The 24,390-nt window shown below is 47.1% G+C and overlaps 2 protein-coding genes across 3 annotated transcripts in view; one reads left to right on the top strand and one right to left on the bottom strand.

Annotated features, from left to right (window-relative positions):
• Nucleotides 1-22,702, bottom strand: part of ACBD3 (acyl-CoA binding domain containing 3) — a 40,109-nt gene extending 17,407 nt beyond the window's left edge. Inside the window, exons 1-3 of one of the 2 annotated variants that reach the window (XM_039716977.1) lie at nucleotides 22,572-22,702; nucleotides 18,945-19,106; nucleotides 15,044-15,318 (exon numbers count right to left, since the gene is read on the bottom strand). In XM_039716977.1, coding sequence (XP_039572911.1) covers nucleotides 15,044-15,215 — 172 coding nt within the window. In that variant the 5' untranslated portion in view covers nucleotides 15,216-15,318; nucleotides 18,945-19,106; nucleotides 22,572-22,702. The remainder of the gene's footprint in view (nucleotides 1-15,043; nucleotides 15,319-18,944; nucleotides 19,107-22,571) is intronic. The other variant, XM_039716979.1, reaches the window with a different exon arrangement.
• MIXL1 (Mix paired-like homeobox) lies at nucleotides 19,962-23,031 on the top strand. Its single transcript, XM_039716862.1, is given in 3 exon segments — nucleotides 19,962-20,065; nucleotides 22,118-22,679; nucleotides 22,681-23,031. Coding segments are annotated over 3 exon segments (885 nt in total). The 3' UTR covers nucleotides 22,900-23,031.
• The last annotated feature ends 1,359 nt before the right edge of the window (nucleotides 23,032-24,390 follow it).

Below are 24,390 nucleotides of genomic sequence, written 5' to 3'. Positions count from 1 at the left end.
CGCTCGGCCCCGCCCCGCCGCCGGCTCGCCCTGCGCCGGCCGCGCTTCGCAGGGCGGCACCTCGGCGGTGGGGCTCAGCGTCAGCCCGTCCACCGAGACCTCGAGCCGGTCCGAGCTCAGCACCGCCGCCATCCTCCTCCGCCGCCTCCCACCCGCCCTCCGCCTGCTGCTCCGCTGCGGCGGCCACGTCCCGACTTCCCGTCCCCTCCGACCCGGATCTTCCGGGCCCGCCCGCGGCCCCGCCCCGCCCCGCGGCTGCCGGGCCTGGATGAGCCGGGGGTGGGCTGGCTGCTGGCCGGCTCGTCCCCTCCCCTCAGGGGCACTGCCGGCTCCGGGGCTGGGCTGCCGGGCCGGGATGAGCCGGGGGTGGGCTGGCTGCTGGCCGGCTCGTCCCCTCCCCTCAGGGGCACTGCCGGCTCCGGGGCTGGGCTGCCGGGCCCCGGCGATCCCGGCATGACTGTGAGTGTCTGAGGGAGCCCTGTCCGCGCTGGTTGGTAATGGTTTTCCAACAGCGGTATCTCCCTCGTGAGGAGAGACTTGCGGGAGCTAGGCCTGTTGAGCCTGGAGAAGACAAGACTGAGAGGGAATCTTATTAATGTGTAAAATTATCTGAAAGTGCCGAGACTTTCGGTGGTGCCCCTGACAGGACGTGGAGCAATGGCTGTAAAGTGTAACACAAGGAGTTCCACCTCAGCCTTTTGCACTGGGACTGCTGCCCAGGGAGGTCATGGAGCCTCCCTCTCTGGAGAGCCCGCCTGGATGAGTTCTGTGTCACCTGCTCCAGGTGACCCTGCTTTGGCAGGGACTGGTGATCTCCAAAGGTCCCTTCCAACCGTGACAATTCTCTGATTCTGTAAAAACCTTTTGGTCCAGCTGGAAGGTCTGCCGCTGACCTCTTGTCCTCCTCTCTAGAAATCATGGGCCTCACACAGGAAAGAAATGAGCCAGAGAAGGGTAAAAAGAGCACAAGGCAATTACTTCTCCAAGAGCTGTATCTGCAATTAGCTCATTCCCTTGTGACCGTGAAACACTGCTTACAATAATACTATTATCCTGGAAAGGGAGAGAGTCGCTGCCATGCACGGCTGCAGAGGTTTATTCCCAGCTCACACAGTCTTGCTTGCAGGATTTTGAGAGAGACTGCATTAGCATGGAGTGCTTTTGGTCACATTTTTCAGCCAAACCACGATTCAGGATGCACACCTGGGAAGTGGCACATCCCTGCCTGCTGGTTCATGAAGCCAGTGCTAAAGGAGACAACTGCACACCTCTGCAGCCTCCTGAAACTCGAGGGGGTGGGAGTCTCACCCGTCTCCCCAAAGTCTGTGCCTCCCTCCACCTGTTGATCTCTCAGGAATGTTGAAGAAATTTCATTTTCACACTTACAAAGTGCTTAGAAGCCTTTGGGTGAAAGGGACAGTGAAATACATTTCTTTACAAGAAATGTATCGCTTTAAATTAAATTACTTAATTTCCAGTTAGTATTTCTTGGGAGACAATGCCACTCAAGGCACTGTTTACTACACATGGGGCAGAATTTGGTTTGCATGATGAGTTACCTAAGCTTCAAAATAAATTTTACAACTAATTGGAAATCCTTTGTCGCCTCTTCACTAGCATTTTTGTTTATTGAGGATCAAATGTAACACCGTGTAGTTTGTTTTTTCCTGCCAAAGACAGCAAAATGAGGCTGCATCATCCCCTTTTGTTGGCTGGAGCTCTCCAGAGCACACAGTTCTCTGTACTGACTATTTGGTGCTGCCTCAGAGACCAGTCTAACAACAGAACAGATGATTTTATCTCCTCATACAAACCCGCACCCTGCCTTACAGGTCTGTCACTTCACCATCACAGCCAGCTTCACTTTAACATTTAATAGTTAATTTATAAATCACTTCTATTGAAATTTCAGTTTTGAAAGTTTTGGTCTGACACATTTCCTTCTTGGCTTGAGGAATATGCACTTCATAAATATTTTCTTCTGGCATCAATTCTACACTTTAATCCATAGTTCCTGCTTTAGAAACTGAATTCTTTACCCTTAAAATGCATCCTCAGAGTAAGAGAAGCTGAAGTTCTGACTGATCACTATAGATTTTCTGTTTTACCCAAATGGAAGAAAATACTCACTTTCCCTGCTGTTAAAACCAGAGGTGTTTCTGCTTCATGGAAGGAGACTGGCCTGAAACCAGGCAGCCCTTTTTGTGTTTGGAGGCCAAACTAAATCCAAGGTGCTGATGAGCTGATTTTAGAATAATTACAAAAAATTGATTTATCTCCTGCTAGGCTGTGTCCCGCAGGAAACGCTCGGTGTGCTTATCAAATGTGAGGCCGTTTCTCTGTCCTCGTGCCAGCTTTGCTCTGCCATGCAAGGGGCACGTGAGCTGGCATCAGCAGAGCAGCTTTCTCCAGGAAGGGCACCATAAACTCTTGGAGAGGTCCCAGCTGCAGAGTCAGAGCAGGTGTCTCTGATAAAGCTGTGTCTGACTGAAGATCCATCAGGTGTAGGAAGGGGAGTAGCTGTGAGGTGGTATTTTAGGAAAAAAATTGAAGTTTAAATCATGGGAGGAGTCAGGAAGTCCTGGTCTGCGATCACGTAAATGATGAAACATTTTTCTAGAAGAAAATTTTGAATTTGCAGCAATGCTTATTTGAGCTGACTGTTCCCTGGCATGCAACCAGTATGACTTGCAACACCTTCAGTGAATTGCTCATCAATCCTGTAAATGGAGACATATTTCCCACATGATTATGACAAAGAGTTCCCAATAATTTATGTGTTGGAGAAAACCCTTAGCTTAATTCACAGATAAGATGAAAATGCTAAGTTCAGCCAGTAAATTGTTCATTCATTTCTTGGAACAGCAGCTTCTGCGTGGGAAAAGAAACACAAAAGAAATACAAGTCCCAGAGAGGGAGTCTGGTCCCTTAAGTACAGTGCTCTCCAGTAAGGAATATAGACCTAGAAATTTTATAGAGAATAAATCAATTATTTAATTCAAGCTGCTGAATGTTTGACAGTTAAAAATACCAACCCACTCACTGAAATAATACAATAAAGAATCAAAACGTTCACAGGGCACTGGCCCCATGTAAACAAACAGCTCTTCCACTCTTCTGGGTACCAGAGCAGCAGCCCTTCCTCCCAGGCAGCCCTGAATGAAACCCAGTGCTTCCTGTGGCTTTGGCTGCCCTTTGGAGGAGTCCCACTCCTGTGGTGGTGTCCAACAGAGGAAGAGCCCCACTTGGAGAGATGTGGCCTGATGTGCTGTTTGCTGCAGCAGCAGCTGCTAAATATTTGATTATCTCAAAGGAACATCTCTGAGCAGCTGGGCCTGGCACTGTGCTGTGGGTTCAGAAATACAAATCTCTCATTCAGGAAATATCTTTATCAGTTTCTCAGGAATGGCTGCATTCAATAAACTGGGTGTGACCATCACTCCCAGCCCCAGTGCTATGGTGGCAGCCCAGGGCTTCCATAGCTGGGAAGGAGTGCAGTGCCTGGTAGGTAAGGCTACGTGTATCTCTGGGAGAGTGACCAGATTAGTAGATTAATTAAATTTCTCAAAGTTTGGAAATTGAGTTGCTTTTGTGGGTATTAACAGGATTGACCGTTCTCCATAACATGACAGTCCTGTTTCTCTTCTTGCCATGTCTTCATTTTCTTTTTTTGGGAGTTGTACTGGCTGAATAGAACCAGGACCAGAAGGAAGAAAGTGTTCAAGCTCTTTTGGTTGAATTAAAGGTTTTCTCTTGGTCTGCCTGCCTTTCCTTACAGGACAGAGATCAGCTGTTTGGTTAGGAGCTGGTCTGACACTCTCCACCCAGGGAGGCACTGTGTAGTGGACTCTCAACTCTGCTAGAAACATGAAGACAATCAAATTTTATTTGTGCTTATGTCTGATACAAGCCAGAGTAAGAGCATATTTTTGTTTTCCCCTTATAGTTCTCTTGATCACAGTAATTTCATAGAAATTGACTTTGGATGTTGGAAAACATCTTTTTCGAGGACTTAGAATGAATCATAGTGTCATTATCATCTGCCCTTGTTGCCCATTTCGGTGACCACTCAACCTCATTTACCACCAAACTGCTCTTTTTTTGTCTACATGTTGCTTTTCCTAAAGTTTAGGAGTTCAGGGTGACCCTAATGTACGTGTGACAGCAGATGTTCTCAGTAACTCTTTAGATGTTCAGGACATGTTGAACTCAATGATCACACTCCAGTGCCTTGCATTTCTGTAATTTATGGTGACATTCACACCAATTTCTCTAACTTACTGTATGAGGTGCAGAATAAGTTAATTGGATGTAGGATATTGGCAATAGCTTTTTAGCCATGTCAGCAAATCCTGCTGAAATCAGGTTCATTGGCAGGGTGCTCGAGCAACTCCTGAGGAAACATACACGTGCTAAGGTCCATCTTCACTAAATATTCCCATTCTGAGAGACAGGAAACATCCCATGGCATGGAGGCAGCTATCCCAGCTCCAGGTGACCATAAAAGAGCAGCTCAGCCTCATAAAAGAAGCGATACCAGTTCCATTATCTCATGCTGATATGATTGCATCTGCTGCGGTGTAGCTGTGTAAACAGGCACGCCCTTCACAGGCACAGGACCTGGGAGAAGCAGCACTGCACTTTTATCTGCAAGCCTTTGCCAAATGAGATATGCCCAGGAATTGGAGCACTTCCTGAATTTAACCAACTCCTCTAATGAAGTGATTTTACAGAAGAGAGAACAGGGAAATTGATGCAATTAGCAACTGCAATTTTGGCTATGTGCCCAGAAAAAAACGTGAACCAACAGCCAGATGAAAAATTTCTATCCATGTAAATTCAGAGCACCTATGGATCCTCTTGTCAAACACGTCCAGAGAGCGAGTTGTACCTCTGTGGCAGGGTATGACCTCAACTAGCACGTGTCCCCAAAGAGGACAGAGGTGGCACACAGCTGACCCTGAGCTCTGATGCTCCAGACACATCCTCTTCTGTGCTGTGCTACATACCAGCTTCTTCCCTCCTGTGTCCTTTTCTTTTTTGGCTTTATTTTCAAATTAACTGTGTCTACCTTTGAGACTCCAAGCTATCCAGTGGCACAGGAAATGGCAGGTTTGGAGGAGATTTCTCTGTAAAACTGCTGCCCCTACTGCCTCTCTCTTGGTGAGAGCAAGGCTATGTGTGCAACACGTGGCGCCATCCACGTCACCCCTTCTACTCAGCAAACAGAAGGATAACACACCTTTCAAAAGCATGCAGTAAGCCTGTCCCTCTTGCTCTGCACTCTTTAATGGAAAGCATGTGGCTGGTTCTCAGCTGCTCAGCTGTGGCTCGCTTTTTTGTGTTGTTGTTTGGGGTTATTTCTCCTGCTTTGAGTTAAATTGAGAATGAGGTTTCGTGAGATGTCTGCAGCCCTGGCCTGCTCCCAGCCATACACCACACACTCCCATCAACATCCTGGTTGCCAGCTGTTAAGCTAGCTGGGCCTCTCAGCAATCCTCTTCACCTTTTAAAGCAGATGGGTTAGTTCTCTGCTGGCTCGGAGGGCAGGCCTGGTTCACCAAGGGGTTGGGAAACCACTGGCAGCAGCAAGAGCACGCTGCCAGGAGCAGGGAAGTGAGGATGGGAAAGCTTTGGGCACAGCAGTTACAGCCATGAGCTAATGCCAAACAGCAGTGGTTGCTCCACTGCTGCTCCCAGCTGCGTTTCCTGCCCTTTCCCTTGCACTGCATCTAACAATGGAGTGGCTTCGGGGTGAGTTGATCCAGCTGGCCTATATGGCTGAAAACTCCTTATTTTTATGGCATGGTTGGTTTGCCTCTGTTGTCAGCCAGATGAGCAGATTCTCCCTGTGGCTCCACAACCACTAAATGCAACATAAGGAAAGCAGTGCAAATAGGAAACGGAGACAGAAACCAGCTTGTACATAGCCCAGCTACAATACCAAACTGCAGCCTAAAGAGCAGCCACGCCTATCCAGCCATCCTGCTGCTCTGCCAGAGTCAGATCACTCGATAGTTTGCTTCCCTACCTGTGCTCTTCTGCTCTAATGAACATCTTTCCAGTACAGGAAGTGTATTTTTATCTCCCTTGTTCGGTATGAGTAGTACTGCACCCCAGCAGGCAATTTCAACCTGCTCTCATTTGTGGACTGCTAGTGGAGAGGCTGGCAGGACTAAATCTATGGACTTCCGTCCCTTTGTGGCTTTTGTGGACCTCGGAAGTTACTCACAGTGGCAACAACTATAGAGTGAAATGCACTGCACAGCAGAACTGCTGAGAATCACATAGGGCTCACCACACTGGTAATAGTCTTTTGACACCTTTTTCCCCTCTCATTTCTTTTTATTTCCTATTGAGGCTAATAAAATCAGAGCAGATTATGGAGTGTGAGGCTAGTGAACAAAAATGGAAACTTTGAGCTAAAATCTTTTCAGTTCAGTTTCCTAATGGACAGCACAGAACAAACTGCTGAGCCAGGACTTCCCATTCTCTCTGTGAGTAGGCTGTCTTTTCAGGAGATAAGCAGTAACATCCTTTCTCAGTAGTGCAAGATCCTTTGTTGCAAGCCAGAGTCACAAAGCTAAGTTTGTGTAGGGGCTGCACTGGTTAACTGTGCCTTCTCTTGGCTTACAGATGCTCCTTTTGGAAAAGCTGTGGCTCCTCTCTCCATCATTGCAGAAGGCTGTATTTTGGTACCGGGGGGTTTCAGTGGCAATACTGGATTGCAGTGAAATGCAGCCTCCTTCCTTTTATACCTCTTCTCCCTCTCTCCCTCTCTCTCCTGGCCTTATTCCCAGATCTGATTCACAGCCCAGCCCTGTAAACTGAGTCAGTGCAATTGTCAGGGTGAAAGGCTGCAAGGAGAGGAGTGGGAATGAGGGAGATGGCAAAAGAAACAGCAGGAGGGATCTGCTCAAGCTGCCAAGCCCTTACTTTTCACCAACCCAGACTTCAACACTGTCATGTTTAGTACATCCATAGTCTGGCCCAGCCCCTTCAGCTAAAATTGTCTGTAGTTTATTTACACACCTTCTGGTCCCTATCTTGCTGATGACTGAGAGGAATTGCTGCTGAAGACATCATATGTTTTTCTCTTAAGTACAGAGATACATGAATAATTTTCCTTTCACATGCTTTGCTAAAAGATAATGAAACCTTTGAATGAAGAGGGGAACAATATATTAACATATGATTTAAAGTAATCATCAAGTCATGCACTGGGGACCTCATAATGCACCTTGTTAAGTGGGGTCTGGGATGGCTGGCATGTGTGGGAAAAACAGGGTAATAGTTCTCAAAGGAAAAGCTTAACCAAGGTCAGTACATTTCACCAGCGAGATTCCTGAACAACATTCCCAGGAGAGAAGTATCTGAATGCCTGATTCAGTGGTGATGTGCTCCTACACACCAGTCCTAAAGCAGCAGAGGTTAACAATGCTCAGAATGTCAGCACTGGCCCCCGAGATAAAACACTGTCATGATGAAAGGAGCAATTCTCTGGTGTCCTTCTGCCTGCAGAATCTATATAAGCTGGGCTGCACTCAAGGAGCCTTAGCAGTGCAATTATGTGAGTTAAGAACCGGGTCTTTTGCTGATAAAAGCCCTCATTTAGGTGTAGCTATACACACATAGGCATTTTGCTGTATCTCAGTAATGTTAAAGGCACACATAATGTGCCAACATTACTGAGATACAGCAAAAAAACTCTGTATCTCTGGTATAAACAAGCCCTTAGGATCAAAATACATGAATATCTCATGGTGTTGATGTTAATACAGGCCTCCACAGAGTGCCCATCACTGCAATTCTTCAGTAGCCTTTCAACAACAACAAAACAATGGTATTTTTCAGCTAAAGAATGGGCTCTAATATTCGAAGCATCAACTGACATTTCTTTCTAGATCAAAACCTGGGGAAGGAAATTCCTTGCTGGATGGAGTCACAGGCATCACTGGTAGTGTGCCCATAGCCTGTTAGCCATGACAGACAGCTGGTTCTTGCTAATCCTCTCTATCCAAAAAGAGGGCAGTAGCAATCTTTGAGGGTTGAACCTTATCACTGTGGTGTGAAATGCCACTTGCAGGTCAGTGGCTACTTGTTCCAAACTGCCTCACTACATTTTGGGTGCAAAAACGTAATTATCTCACTGTTGATTACTTTAAGAGAATAGTCCAGTCCCCTGGCTTAAGTGGTCAGGAAGGGGCTGATCCTGATTAGGACTCCCAAATCCCACAGAAATAAGTAAGAGTATCCAGTATTATCTGGTTTGATGAGAATAATGCTTACTTAGAGGCAAGTAACCTAATGCACAACACAATTTTCATCTTTCTAACTGCCATATAAGAGACAGGAGAAAAATCCTTCAGAAGGGCTGGAAAGTCATGAAGATCCAAAGAAGAAAAATTGTTATAATCACCTGTGAAAGAAACAAGATGTTAGCTTTGGGATCACATTCATTGCAAAGGGGTCCACATTTTCAGCTAATTTCATTTTTTGAAAGGGCTTGTTTTTCTCAGCTTGTAAAATGTATTACAGGGAAAAACATGGGTTTTGAAAGGAAGTAGGTTTTTTTTATTCCCCAGTGGTACAGCACAAAATGTTCCCTTCTAATGTGTTGCAGGAGCTGGTTTGATGATTCCTCCTGACACCTCCAAGATCCAAGACTACAAAGAAGTAGTGAAAGGATTAAATAAATCACTTGGTCACCGTGGAAAATCATAGCCAGGGAGTCAGAACACCAGGAGCCCGAGGTTTCCATGGCTGTTGTGTGAGACAGACAATTTCATCATCACCCATCTAGGATTGCAGGGCTGTTTTTACTCTTCTTTAATCAAATGGGCTCATGGCCAACAATTTGCCTGTCTCACTTCTAGAAGTGTGGAAGCCAGTTGCTTGTCACAAATCCTCAGACAAAGGTAGAGAAAAGCTTTGCAGAAAGTTTTGGCTGTCCCTATTTAGAATAGAGGCTGCTCAACATCTAAAGAACTGAGCTCTTAGTTGTCAAGGGATATAGTAAAATCTTAAATAATCTGCAGACTATTAGAGGAACTGGCTGGGAAGTTATTGAATGTTCAAGGATATCCAGTATCCTGTTTCTTAGGTGCTGTTAAAGAAAACACAACCTTTAATTCTACAGCAACTCGTCTCCCTCTGTGATACCATTATGTCTACATGGCTGGACATGAAAAATGTGCCAGCTTTTACCTGACACCATATTGCTACACACTGTAGCATGTAAATTAGTCTCTGTGTGTTGACACAAGTCACCTTTCCTCAGTGTCACTTTATTTAAACAAGCATACACTCTGTGTTTGCATGTGTATCTGTGGTGGAAGAAACCACTCCCCAGCCAGGTCCTTTTCCTGCTCACACCGTGCACAGCAAGGTGGGGGAGCCCGAGGGGGTTTCCAGAGAGCTGTCAGGGAGTCAGGGAAGGACAGGCACTGGGGCTGCTCCCTGGCTCCTCCCAAGCCTTCTGCCTGCCTGGAGACTGCTTGCTTTCATTTCTGGGTGCCTCTGATTCCCTCATGGATCAAGCATCCCTTCATGGGAGCTGGGTGCAGCCAGTGCTCAGAGACATGCCAAGCCCATCCCACGGTGTGCACGTTTCCATCCCAGTGGCTTTGGCTGATGCCAAACCATTGCTCACGTGGCCTGAGACTGTCCTGTCACCTCTGGGAACAGCCTTGTCTGGCAGTGACCATTTCCTCACAGCCTGGTGAGCTCACGCTGCTCCAAACCCCTGTCACAGGAGTTGGCACGTCCCTTGGAACAGCCTGCTCCCCACCCACACTACAAAGACCTATCTGCACTACAAACCAAACCACCCTGCCTGCAACATTGCAGCCACTTTGCACTGTTTAGTCCTGTCAAGGGTGCAGAAAGGAGCTGGAGGCTCTGCGAGGCAGGAGGGTGCTGTCCTTCAGCCTGGCTGGTCCCCACCACAGGCCCTGCCAAGCCGCAGCTCAGCCCAGCCAGACTTCAAACAACCACTACAGCAAACTGGGCACTCATGAGATTTTCTTCTGCAACTTTCCTTCTTTTTTATGTAGCTGTTGCTTCCTGGACTCATATGTTTGAGCTGTCTCAGTTGGGTTCAGAAAGTGGAATTGCATGTGCCACTGGTGATGTCAGCTCACCAGATGGCAGGCCAGCAGCTCTGGGGAAGGGGGAAAGCACAGCCAGGCTCACCTTCTTGCTCTGCCATCACTGACTCTCACATCATTGTGGGCAGGTTGCTCAACCCTTCCCATTTTCTAGTCAAGCAGACATATGCCTGGAAGATTTTTCCAAGTCCTCAATAGAAGCAAGTCCACAGAGTGAAATGCAGGGATCACTCCTGAATGTTTATTGCTCATATTTTTGGAAAAAAACCCCAAAACAAAAACAACAACAACAACAAACACGCAAAAAAAACCCCCAACCCCCCAAAAAAAACCCCAAAAAACTTTAAAGACTTTACTACTACAACATCCAGCATTTCAAAGCTGTCCTTAACAAAGACCCAGCCAAAACCACCTCTCTAGTACTGTGAGGGTATGCAGTGCTAGCACAACTCCACAGTCATTCACTTCTGTCTGTTCTTCTAGATTAATAAATAACATTTCATTCAACTGTTTCCTTTCCTGCTTTTATGGGAAATTTTGGCCTGATCAGTGTTTTTTTAAATATATATGACCAAATCCTGTTAAGGATGAAAATGAGTTTTATATTTTGGGTAACATATTGATGGACTTACCCCATACAAGAGCTCAGTTTGTGTGTGAACAAGACCCAGCAGAGCTGCCCAAAGGAAGGTTTGCTGCTCTGTTGTCACTGTGTAGGGATCATTGATAGCACATAGTCAATGGGAGGTAAAAGTCAATTTTGCAAATCCAGGTGAAATTACCTTTCTGTTAACAAACTGTGCAAAATTACTCAGTTTGTCTAACCTTGAATTCCTCCTGGTTTCTGGGGAGATTATGTCCCAAATTCCTTGAACTATTTAATGATTGCTATTGTATTTTATTTTGGTTGTGTGAACATGAAGTAGGGCGGACTTGTAATACACCAGGGACTGTGTAGAGCAGCAGCTGTTACACTTTCAAAGAGCATTACTGAGCTTTTTATAGTTGGCTGCAGTTGACATCACGGCTAAATAGAGTCTTGTTCTAAAATATATTCCATCCAGCCTATGCAACCTGAAATCTAGGCAGTGCTGGGAGGAGACAGGGTCAGAAGAAGCAATGCAATACCAGCACAGGAGTAAAAGCCTGGGGATGTGTTTGCTTGTTTTTTCTGCATCCATTAGAAATGCCCTTGAATATTTTTTCCAGGAAGAGCAGAAACCTCTGGAGAAGAATGACAGAATGAAACCTCTCCTCTCAGGATCAGCAATCAAATGTGGCCCAGGTCAGCAGTGACCAACAGCTGCAATAGCTCACTGTAGGTAGCTCTCTTAGTGCCTCATGGATGACTGTCCAAACCAAAAGAGGCCAAATAGTTTTACCCTGTTATCACTGGTGCCACCAGGATGCTGCTGGAACCTGGCTAAAAGCTACTGTGCAGTAAAAATCATTGGAGAGGAGCACCACACACCCAGCCCCCTTTCTGAACTGGATTGGCAGCTTCCAGAGCTCTTGGGAGAGAGCTCTGCACAGTATTCACTATTAAAAAATAACAAAGCTGAGTTAGTTGAAATAAAGCTGAGGCTTATCCAGGACTCAAGTCTAGCCCCCAAAATGTCTAAATCCACACTGCCCTTGTGTGTGTCTGAGTATCTATACTAGTCTAGAGCTGGACATACTCCATGTGAATGGCCTGGGCCTGGGGTACTTTCACAGCTTTACATGCACTGCACCTCCTCTCTGAGTCTGTGACTGAGGGCTCTTTGGTTTTCAGGTATGGTTTCTTCTGGGATCCTACATGACCTCGTGGGGAAATATCAATATCTTACTCTTTGCCTGACTTCTGTTTCATCTTACAGGGACCCACTGTCCTGGCAAGAAGTCCCTTTAAGGGGCCAAGCCAGGGATATCTAGCCAACCTCCACCAGCAAAGACTGCAAAATGTGAGGAGACAGTGCATCACCAGTCTGTGAGCCTTCCCTGGCTGTTGGTTCAATGGCCTGCCAAAAACATCACAGGTGAGACTTACTGGCACAAGCCCTTTCACAACTCGACACTGTTCACTGTTTGTGGGGTGTGATGGCACAATTCCTCCTGAGCACTGCACAGACACGAGCCTCCTCTCTGCTGCAAAGGGCATTCTCCTCGGAGCCAAATGAATCAGCACGTCCCCAGCACAGCAGCCAGGACTGACCAGCACTGCCTTCCCTTCCCAAAATGTCAGACAAATTTCTGCTTCGGCATATGACACCAGCAACCACACAAATCTCCAGCCTCGGGGTTGTTGCTGTCCTCTTTATGTTATACTCCTCTCCTTGTTCATATCAATGTTCAATGATCGAGTCCCAGATGGCTCAAACTCTACCCAGAGAAGAAAAAAAAAGCCATTATCTAAACTATGGCTATTCTGCAAGCACTCCAAAGAGCACTTCATCACCCCTTTTTTCACAATTCATGATTTTTACATGCCTACATGGAGAAAACCAGCAACCTGGACCCACAGATCTGGAGAGGATTTCACGGGAGTGGCTCTCCTTTTGTTGTGGAAAAAAATAAAAAGTGAATAAGTCTTTACTTTTGTGTGATGTGGTCGATGGTTTCTCCAGCTGCTGAAAACACAGGCCAGAGTTTGAGAGGTGACCCTGGGAAGTGTGGACAGGGAAAGAATTCACTCAGACCTGGAATGAGTGACCTGGTCTTTTGCAGTGCTTTGTGCCTACACATTTTACATAGTCCTAAGTAAAATTCCCACCTGAGAACAGCTTTTGCACTTTGGTTAGACAAAGGAAACTGGTGAAGCTGCACTGGAGAGCAGGAAGCAGGCACCAATGCAGCTCTGGAACTGGCATCTTCTAGGAACAGCCCTGTGTGTCTTGGCCAGTGTGCCATGCATGGGGTCACAGGCAAGTTACAGTGGCATTTGATGGGTGTGCTTGGACAGCCCAGACTTGGTCATACACTGTTAATGGCAGCTAGCTGCTTTGGAAATCTGAAATGCAAAGACCTGTTTGGAATAAAGGATGTCAGGTCGAGTAGATGAGGAAAGAGTGCAACATGCAGGGGGGCGTTGCTTGGTTGGACACCTGTGTGGCTTCTTAGGAATTATTCTGGTCCCTAAAGCAGGAGTCTGCTCCATGCAGCCAGAGGAAAGATCACCATTTGGCTGAAGAGGTGCAAAATCAAGCTCAGTGGGCAGATAGGATCAGTCCTTGGTCTGTTAGGATTTTTAGTGGCAGAAGGTTCCCTGTTTGTCCTGGACTGCTTTGTATGGCCAGGACTCTTGCTGCAGTAGTTGATAAAAATACAAAACACAGAGGAAGGAGAGCTTTACCAAGTGAGATTAATCAAAGGAAACTCATTATCTTCTCACTTCTGCCCTTATCCTGGTAAAATTTGAGAGAAATACAATGTTTTTGAAATGCCAGAAAACCATGAACACTGCTATGGTGGCACTGACCAAGACACACACGATGTAAAACACCCAGGTGATGCTGTGATAGATGTGATATCCTGCCCAGCTTTGCAATTTCCAGCCACTGTCATAAATATTTTGTCTACAGCCATATTTCAGGCATTGTCAGTGAGTGACAAAGGAGGCTAGGAGCAGTGGAACTGCAAATAGAAACCTACACTATGATGCTGCTGCACTCTTTTTTGATCACTCAGATGCAGCAAACCCTCAGCATTCCTTTAAACCTCCTCTTACCTCAAATACCTTAGGTAAGAGGTGTCCCAGCTGCAAAGATCTGACTGCAAAAGAGGAAAAACGTGGTCTTGTAAAGATGTGGGGGATGGCTAAGATGGCAGTGGAGATCTGCTGAGATCACCCCAGCCTGGAGTCACTCTCCATCCTGGATTGCAGCTGTCCCATCTGCAGTAATAAATGCATTTGCTCTTTGCCATGTGTCCCGCAGCACAGAGAGCCTTCCAGGGGCAGGGAAGAAAAGCTGTCATGGAGAAAAATCTTAAATCCCCCAAGTAACATGTAAAACAAGCTTGGTCATATGCAAAAGAAAGGGGTAAGAATCAAGGGGACTAAAAGATAATGGAGAAAGAGATAAAAGTACCAATAAAAAGGAGAGGAAGACCTTTAGTAAACAAAGGAGAGGATCAGAATAAGGAGGTGACAAGGGTGCGGCCTTGGCAAACAGAGCCAAAGTCAAATAGAAAAATAACACTGCCAGAAATAAAAGCAGAGGAGTTGAGCTTGAATAAAAGGGGAAGAAAAACAGCTGTCATGTAAAATGGGAGTGAGAGAATGAGCAGGGCAGCCCAGGGGGGCAGTGGTGCAGGCTGGAGGCAGGGACATGCCTCAGAGAGCACCTTTGGCAGAGGAGTGATCCAACACACAGGACCCTGTTGGACAAATTAATCTGGGATGGCTGAGGCAGGGGGACAGGACAGTGGGGGAGGAGGATGGAGATACTGATCTGTGTAAATGCATGGAGCTTCTCTATGAGTCAGGCATCAGAAAACTGTGCTGTGGGCTTACAAAAGTCAGGATAACCCACGGAAATAATGCCTACCGAGTGTGTTGCGTGGCACTTCTCTTCAATTTGACTTTAAATGGCAAAGAAATATGAGTCAATTCATGCACAGAAGAGAATGACTTTATCAAATGGCATAGTAACCACTGCACTCCCCAGCTCTGATCATGTGGTACTGCTGATTTAATGATCAACTGCAAAACCCCAGCTCAGGTGAAACTTCCCACGTTCCATCCATGTCAAACCTGAAAATCTTCCAAACTTTACAGAGGCTTGAAAACCTTTGAAATTAAAGAACCAAGAAAAAAATGCAAGAGCAAAACCAAAATGGTTTTGTTGTAAATGTTATGATATGTGAGACTAAAAGTCCCCCATCTCCAAAACTGATCAGAAAAGAGGGTGGGAAACATTTAGAATAAATTATTAGACTGAAGCCAGAGTACTGACCTTGGCACATGCCTGAGAAGCAGCAGGGAAGCACAGGGAAGCCAGATGAAGGATTGTCCAGACAGTACCACTCAGAGAGGGAAAACTTGGTGGATTTTAACAGCCACCAGGGCAACCAAGAGCAGAGAAAGATCATGGGTTTGTGTTCATATTGTAACAGGCATCCAACCATACTGGGACAGTTCTGGTTCTGTGTATTGTCTTCTGGTTTTGAACCATTGCAGCAAAACTTGCTTCACATATGGATCCTTTTCTCAATAACCATGAGACACAAGCTGTAACAAACAAACAAAACAAACAAACATTCATTTACATAAAAATCCATCAATTTCAGCAGCTCATGCTCTCAGATACTAAACACCGCAAGACAGAAACAGAGAGTGTTGTGACTCATTTGTTATGTTGGAGTGGAAGGAAGAGCTTACCACATGCAGGGGACAATGATAAGGGTTTAAGAGCCTGCCAAGAAAAGGTAGAAAACAATGCCCTAACACTGCTTGCTAAGGCTAAGGAGCCTGAAAAGGGAAGAGAGGAGACTGTTTGGAGTTTTTCATGCTGTTATCCAGTGCTGTTACAGGAGACTGTGGCCTCTTTGCTATCCATCACCCTGTATTCCCCTGCCTGCCCTACTCTGTGTGTGTATTCTGGCTGCACCCTGGCAGGCTGCCTCTCCTAAGTAGGTGTTGAATGAAAAGGAGGAAAACATTGTCCTGTCTTTTTCCTTAGCTCTTCCGTTCTTATCTTCTTCCTTCTTTCTTTTTTTTTGTTCATCTGCAAATATAATCCTTTGCTTTCACAGCAAATTAAATGAACATTCTTGGGAGTTTGGATAATGCAGTTATTTTGTATACACAACCACCTGCACCAACAGTTCTCAGCAAATCTTCATTAAGGAAAATATCTCTAAGAGTTGGGAATGACCTTGTTCAGAGCATGTGAGTAAGCAAAGCAATACAGTAAATTCTATTAAATAAAAGCTTTAGATTCTATCACAACATAAATATAAGTGTAAAATCAGAGAAGAAACACAGGGAAATTGCAACAAGGATTTGTTTAAGCTTAGGGTTTGCTGCCACAGCAAACTTAGTGGGACTGTCCCCTCACTGCAGACGCATCAGTGAGGATCAGGTATATGCACCCTGCCACTCTCAGGGTATCTCAAAACCCAAAGTTAAGCTGAGATTTAAGTATATTTAAATTCAACACTAAACATCCCACGCTCTTTCAACCAGGCCCTCCTATCCCTATTGCCCTTTCCCTCTTCCCACCCCCACCATTTGCTCTTATCTCCCTTCCACTCCCAAATCCTGAATCTTCCTCTCCCTCCAATGGTAGGGAGCCAGCTGCCAGCCATCAGACATACTCTGCTTTTGCCCTGTTGCTGTGTCTGGGTCCTCTCTGACCCTGGGCATCTTGCCCCAAGTCTGTTGCTGCTGGGATTTAGCAAATACAGCCCCTTGATCTTTTCATATGCATTTGCTGGGTTTTTGCGCCTCCCTGCCTCCACCACGGCTTCCTTCAAGGCTCTCTGTGTGTCTGAAGCTCTTATCAACTCCTCGGAGCAGAATACACGAATGGCACCACCAGGTCTTGAAGTGGTGTCTCACACCTCGCAGGAAATGGCTCACCCCACCAAGTCACATCCCCCTCCTAAGCACAGGGCTAAAGTCACAAGATGCTATTAGTTCCTCATGGCCAAAACCAAGGGGACACAGCAGCTGAATGCTCAAAGGAAAACAGATTGTGCATATACAGGGGTAGTCAGGTCTGAGCCAAGCAAGGCAGGCATCTTTCAGACAGAACATAACCTCTTGTCATATTGCATTTATTTTAACCCTCTGTCTGTGCACAGAGCTGCTGGGCAAGCCTGGTGATCTGAAATAACCTGTGCTGGGGACTGCTACTGCCAGGCTGTGACATCGTTCTGTTCTCCAATGCCATGGGCTCCATCACACTGGAGATGTGCCCAGTACATCTTTTGTACCAGTACAAAATTGTTGAAAGGGGTTCAGCCCAGCCCCTTGGTCAAGGTCACACTCAGGACATTGTGACAGCACCATGTCCCTTTCACTGCCCAGTGCTCAGGCACCTGGACACCACTGGGACAGCCTGGAGCATGGAAAAAGGGCCATTTCTGACCCGGAGCTGAACCTCCCTGGGCTGAGCAGCAAGGCAAGCCCCCTCTTCCCTGTAGAGGACTCTGGCAAGGAGGGGCTCTCAGGGACACAGCTGAATATCCACAATGGACAGGCAGCACAGGCCTTTCAAGAATATATTTCAAGGCTTCTGCAAACCATGCCAGAGTGAGGACTATACACAGCCCACCCTGCTCAAGCTCTTCCTTGTTAAAGCCGTGAGGACTAGAAAAATAACAACTCTAAATTAAAAACATGACATCATTGTAAGATCTCAGAACTCTACCTAAAAGCCTGGATGGGCCTCAGTATATGGATCTTATGTCTGTACATTGGGAAGACCAGATAAACCTCTAAAAGCATTTCGAGGTTGTAAAGAGCTTTGTCACAATGACTGGAAGCAATCAAAGGGAAATTAAGTATTCATATAAAGATTTCCTCTTAGGCAGAATGAAAAAACCTCAAAACCTAAGCCTAGCATGCATTAACAATTTTTGCTATCAGGGTCCTGCTAGAGAAGCTGGAAATTATATGGTATTTTCCTGCCAGCAGAAACTCTGGAGCAAATGTAGTTATATATGCAACCATAAAAATGTGTCTGGACTACAATTAATTTAATTTGTAGGATAATTATCCAGGGATTGCTTCTTCAGGGACAAGATACCCAGGGATGGCTTAAACTTAAATCTTAACAGCAAAAATGTGGTTTTATTTTTTCTTAAACTTTCTCGAAATGAATGAAATCAGGTTTGTGTGAGCACTGTCCCTTTTTTCTGGTCAGTCTCCTAATATGTGGAGAGGGACTTTTTGCAAGGCATGTCATGAAAGGACAAGGGTGAATGGCTTCAAACTGAGAGTTTAGATTAAGGATTAGGAAGAAATTCTTCACTGTGAGGGTGGTGAGGCCCTGGCCCAGGCTGCCCAGAGAAGTTCTGGATGCCCCATCCTGGCAGTGTTCAAGGCCAGGTGGGATGGGGCTCTGATCAACCTGGTCTGGTGGAAGGTGTCCCTGCCCATGGCAGAGGGGTTGGAATTAGATGATTTTTAAGGTCCTTTCCAACCCAAACCTTTCTATGATTCTGCAATAAGATTTTAACTTTTTGGCCAATTTCAATTCAAACTGATGTAGAAATTGAGATCTCCAAGATACCAAATCTTTGCAAATTTACTCAGGTTGACAAGAGACTGCTAAATCTCCACTTCTAAAAACCTCAGTCTCGGGTTTAGTGACCACAGAATTCATGTTGAAGAGACACCAAAAAGAAAAAAACAATAAAACTTGCTGGAATGACAGAAGACTGTGCACAAACTGTGTCCCTGCAGAGCCCTAGAAGGAACAGGGTGACGAGACATCTGACAAGTCAGCGGAGTTTGAACACAGCCAAGGCTGCACAGCTGGTTACAAATCACTGCATGGCAAAACCCCAGGTGTCCCATTCCCTCCAGGACTGAGCAGCAGAACTGCTGACATGTCAGTTATTTAAAGGGGTGTGTTTGTCTTGTCAGCAAAGCCATGACTGCATGTCACACTGCTGCCTACTCTTGCCATCTATTCTGGGATGTTTCCCAAGCTCCAGTTCCTCAAGTCACATAAAGCAGGATCTTAAACTGCACATTTAAAAGATGACTTTGTAGCTCCAAGAGCCTGAGAGAACCTCCCCAGCTTGACATGCAAAAGGCTGAAGAGCCACCTAGCTGGAAAACTCACGACAGGGCCTATCCCCCCCTGCTTCTCCACAACCTTGGTGTTTCACAGCCTGTCTTACCCTTGCTGGATGCTCAGAGCGGGCAGCAGTGATGTTCTCCAGTTGAAGCTTAAAGCTGTTTTATTGCAGGTACAGGCACATTTTGTATTGTGAGTTCCTCTTGGCACAGACGCTTCAGTGCTGAGGCACTCCCAGCACAGACAAAAGCACAAGAAGTTTCTCCTGACAAATAGAGTTAAGATCAATGTAAACAGCTTCTGAAGCAGCCTGTAATTTTTCACATCAACACGAGGCAGTCTGCTTTTCCCTTAGAGATAGCTCTCTCAGTTTCTGCCATCTTAATTTCAAAAAGCAAGCCACTTCTGGACTTCTGTCACAGCTTCTGCTTCTTGAGGGAAGACATAAAATCCCCTTTTTTGCCTCAGTGGGACACAAATAAAAACAAGTCTGCAAAACAGGAAGGGACAAAGCTGAATGTCTTCTAAATGCTTCCAGCCCTTACCTGGGTATGAGTCCATGCAGATGTTGGCACCTACAAGGCATCAGAAACTTCTTTGTCAGACTACAAGGGGCACAGCAGCATGGAAAACTACTTGTCAGGGAAAGGAAACTGCACTGAATCCAGACACAGCACTTTTTCCTTGCTGCAGAAGGCACACTGCACTACCCCACAGGCACAGGTTTTAGGACATCAGTGGGTGATTCTTTGTGGGAGCCATGGAGAAGTATGCCAGCATTGGGAGGGGACAGAACTGCCAGAAGGAAGCAAGGAGCTGTCTTTGATGTCATCCTGCTTGGCTGGGAGGTGGCAGAAGCCTCCTATTCTAATGTCCACCTAACAGCACACTCCTTTACAATCAGCACTGTCCCCCTTGCTTTTATTCAATCTTAGATCTGTTTCAAACCAAGCCAATACAGAAGGATGACCACAAGGATCCCATGGACAAAATTTGTGTGGGATGCTCTGAACAATAGGAAAGGGAAAATATTATTCCTGGGCTCTGGTCTTGCTCCAGAATTGCTTTGCTGTTGCAAAAGAACATACCACTGGTAAGCAGAAAAGAACTCATAACCACGATGTATGAACATGCTGGAAACAGCCAGCCAGCCCAGACAGGGAAACTGAGGCAGACTAGGAGTAAACAGAAGTCAGCACCTGCAGACAGTCTCATCATTCACAGGTATGTCTGCCAGAAAATACAATTGTCTGCAGCCAGGAAATGAAGAGTCTGAGTGGGAACCCCACAGCCAGGGGTCTGTGTGTGCAATCCTGGGCTGCACCAAGGGTTTTGCCCACAATTCACTCACACAGGGTTTGCTATTCCACAGGACATAGCCATGGGTCACACTGCATCCATGGACGACATGGAATGCCACAAAATGTAGGGTGTGGAAGTTGTTTTGCTTTCATTGTAACAATGTAGACTTTTTAAAAGTCTGTAATTGTTACATCTGTGTCTCCCAATGAAAAGTTTTCAGGCCTGGGAAGGCTCACCAGTCTTTTCCTCACCAAGGGAAGCGTGTCAGCTGCTGGAACATCTGTTGTTGGAACATCTCTGGAACCATAAAGGGCAAGGGAACCGAGGAGGCTTTTGGTCTGAAGGATGTCACAGCAGTGAGAGATCAAAGAGTCAGCCCATTTCCAGATTTATGAGTTGGGAACAGGTCTATTAGCTCCCAGTACTCACTCTTTCCTGAGTATCTGTTCAATATACATTGACACTTGTCTTAATGGGAAGTCTGACACTGAAAACCACCATGCTCCTGGGCAGTCTGTCTCAGTTTTGTTCTCTGCTAGCTCAGAATCAGATCCAGGTGGGGCAGTCCTAGAAGCACCCCAGATGGGATCCCCTCACGTCCCTCCTGCATGATCTGGCAGTGTTCCCTCACTTGTACAGCTGTCCTGGGGGTATTGGTAACTCATAGGTAGAAATCCAAAATCTGGATTGAAAAACCCAACCAACAAACCCCAGCTGTTGTTACTGTACAGTTAATTTAACCCGGGTTAATTCCCTGAGCACACTGTGTGGACTGACACATGCTCAGCTAAGGGGAAGGCATCAGCACAGAGGTGAACAGTGGGGGGCCCCTGGTGCCAACAGCTCCTTAAGCCTGGGCTGCTGCTGAAAGAAAAACACATGTGTGTGTGTGTGTGAAAAAACACATTTCCTCAAAAGCCTACTCTGTCAACCTTAACCAAATCCTAGAAACCATATTCTTGTAATGGCATAATTCCAAGCAGGATTAAATCCTTCAGAAAAGAAACCTCTGCCATGTTTTACAGAATATTATTTGATGTGAAATACAATAAAACATTTATCATGTAAATATAATCTGGAATAATTCTCTTTTGCTGCCACCTGTGGCATCTTGTAAATCTGCAAGCAATCTGCAGAGCGATTCATGGAGTTTTTCCACTAAAACCCTTAAATAATGCTCTCTGTGCTTTCTGGATCACCACCCACCTGTGCCCTTTCTCACCACCATGCCCTCTCATTACACTGCTAATTGAGAACATTATACAAGTCTCCTGTGTCTGACTGCTGTCTGCAGGCTACAGCTCATGATTTTGGGAACAACCTAGAAACTTCAGTCATGAAAGCACCTGGACTGCTGCACACGTAAAAGCACAAAGGTACAAATGTTTTAGGAACAAAACTTCTAAAAACAGCTTTTAATAATTGTAACATGATTTTCTGTACAGAGTAATTTTTCTTGGGAGACAGTTGTAAAAAGTAATATGAAGACAAACCATTTTAAGTGCCTTGGTGTTGTTGGGGTGTGCAGGCAGCATTTCAGCACAAGACCTCTCCATCTGAGAATGAGTTTTGGCAGAAGCACACGGGATGTGCCAGTGTGATGTGTAAAGGCATTAGCAAGTGCTGGAAAAGGTGATGACACCAATGTCTGCCTCTGCCTTGGCTCTCCAGGTGCATTTAACTTGCATCTTAAAAAGAAAGAGATGTTTTTGCGGCAGCAGAGAGCTGTACACCACCCGCACAGCTGGCAGTGAAGCACTGCAAGTGGAGCAGTCCCGATAACTTGTTTGCTTTATGTCTCACACCATGCAGGATCCATCACTTGCCAAAGCAGTCAGCTGCTCGAGAGCATCTCCCTCCGCACCAACAGCTGCAGGGAGTGAACTCCATAACCCTACCAGCCCAGACCTTGTATTAGAAACAACCCGGCGGCTGCTCTGCTCCTCTCGGGGGTGCCCAACTCCCAACACGCAGCTGTTTTGCGTGCGGATGCAAAGCCCTCTCCCTTCTCCCTCCTGCTGTCTACCTTTCGGGCGGGCAGTCGCGGGCTGCCAGCCATCACCCAGCCCCGTCGGGCACGCACAGGGCACCACTGCTCCTCTGGGCTGAGCAAGGCAGGGGCGGCCCCAGCCGGGCACCCCCGGCAGCCTGGGCCGCGGGCCCGGCGGGGGGCCCGGAGCTCGCCTTCCCCGCGGGGCCGTGCCGCCCCCCCCCCCCCCCCCCCCCCGNGCCCGCCTTCCCCGCGGGCAGGTGGCCGGGGGGCGGCGGGCCCGGCCCGGCCTCGCCCGCCCTCAGGGCGCTTCCCCCGGCCGAGCCGTCCGAGGGGGCGCCGGCGGCCTCGCAGCGTCGGAAGCGGACCAGCTTCACGGCGGCGCAGCTGGAGACGCTGGAGCTGGTGTTCCAGGACACCATGTACCCCGACATCTACCTGCGGGAGAAACTGGCCGACGCCACGCAGATCCCCGAGTCCCGCATCCAGGTGAGGGGCGCCGGCCGTGCCGCGCCCGCCGCCGGGGCCGCCCCGCCGCGCTCACCGCCGCCCTCTCTCCGGCCACGGCTTCGAGGGCTTCCCGCCCGGGCAGCCCGGCGGGGCCGAGCCCGGCCCGTTCGCGGGCAGCGCCGCCGGCCCCTTCCCGCCGGGCCGCGCCTTCTGCGGGCAGTACTCGCCCGTGTCGGACGCCGAGGACACCAGCGGCTACTCGGAGTCGGGCTCGGAGTGGGAGGAGAACGCGCTCGGCGCCTTCCGCGCCCTCTGAGCGCCGCCGCGGCGGGACGGGTGAAAGGCTCCCGGCGGAGCCGTCCCGCTGCCCGGGCGGGGAGCAGTCACACACCGCGCTACCTCACTGCTGCTCTGCCACTGTTGCACTTTATCCGGTAGTAACTGATTGTACCTATTTATTTAAGAAAGATACGGGTCGGCTCCATCAGCTGAGGGCATCTTTTTACACTGTATTTAAAGCTTTCTTGTATCATGTTTAGTATATCTATTTAACCTTCTTTAGCCAAAAAGCTAACACAAATCTACTGTGTTTTGGGGGTGGGGGTTGGTCTTAAAAAAGAGTGATGGTCTGTCAGGGTTTTTTGACCGAGAAAATAAAGGTTTACATTTTTGATGTGCTTGTGTGTGTATCCCATGCAGGGAGGCAAGGTTTCTTACCTTGGCTGATGGTGGGGTAGGGAAGTGGTAGATATCCCAGCTGCAGGTTCTCCTCCCAGGTCCTGGAGAGCTACGGCTGCAGGTCAGACGTTGATAAGAGACCTAAGAGGCCCAAAGGACAGGTTACAAAAACTGCCTTAAACTTTCTCTGTCAGTATTTGTCTTAAATCTGCCCTAAACAAACACCCACATCCCTAAATGAAAATGGAAATGTCTGGCCTAAGTAATACAAACCCCCAAATCACAAATGCTCAGACAAAAGCCTCCAGCCTGCCACTTAAGCCAAGGATAATGTTAAACTAAGAGAAATGGGAGTATTTTGTGGACACTGTAAGGGTGCTTTAGCTGTAGGCAGGGACTGCTCAGAAGCTGTCCACATGATCACTCGTGGGCTGAATGGCTCTGCACTGAGAATGGCAAAATCACTAACAACAGAAGCCTCTCCTCTAATTCAATTTATTGAGAAAGGATACATTACTCTGTACGTATTTTGAGCATAAGGCCAATTCTTCCTGCTTACAAAATAGTACTTCAGCCTAGCAGAGCAAGTTGTAAGCTATGGAAAAGCACCCAAATGCCAGAAACATAGGGAAAATGACCCATGTACTGGTGGCAGAAATACCCTGTATCAGGAATCATACCCCACAGAATAAGGTTACCAATGCAAGAAACCCCTCAGTGCAACCCTGTAACATACCTGTGCCTGTGAGATCAGGGACAGCTGAATTCTGGTTGGACTGCAAGGTGAAGTGGCATGGCAGGGTTGCTGACAGTACTCTCCATCAAAAATCCCCAGTTATCCTTGAAAAAAACATGAACCAAAAACCAACTAACCTACCTCAGACACCAAGTGGACTTGGGTGCTGTGCTGGGGATCAGGCAAACCCCAGGAGAGAAGCACTTGCAGCAAGAGACAGAAAATGAGACCATGGTTTCTTGGGGGCTCAGGGTAAATTCAAGTTTCCTGATTATAATAAATCAAAGTAACTTGTTCTGCAGACTTCATGTACGGTGGTTGCAGTGAGCTCTTTAGACTCCTGCTATGCTTGGGGTACACTCAGCAAAAACATTTCTACTTGTTACTGTCAAC

The sequence above is a fragment of the Passer montanus genome, unplaced genomic scaffold, assembly GCF_014805655.1.
Source record: "Passer montanus isolate IOZ18808 unplaced genomic scaffold, ASM1480565v1 scaffold37, whole genome shotgun sequence".
NCBI lineage: Eukaryota > Metazoa > Chordata > Aves > Passeriformes > Passeridae > Passer > Passer montanus.
This window is presented reverse-complemented; position numbering and strand designations above follow the sequence as displayed.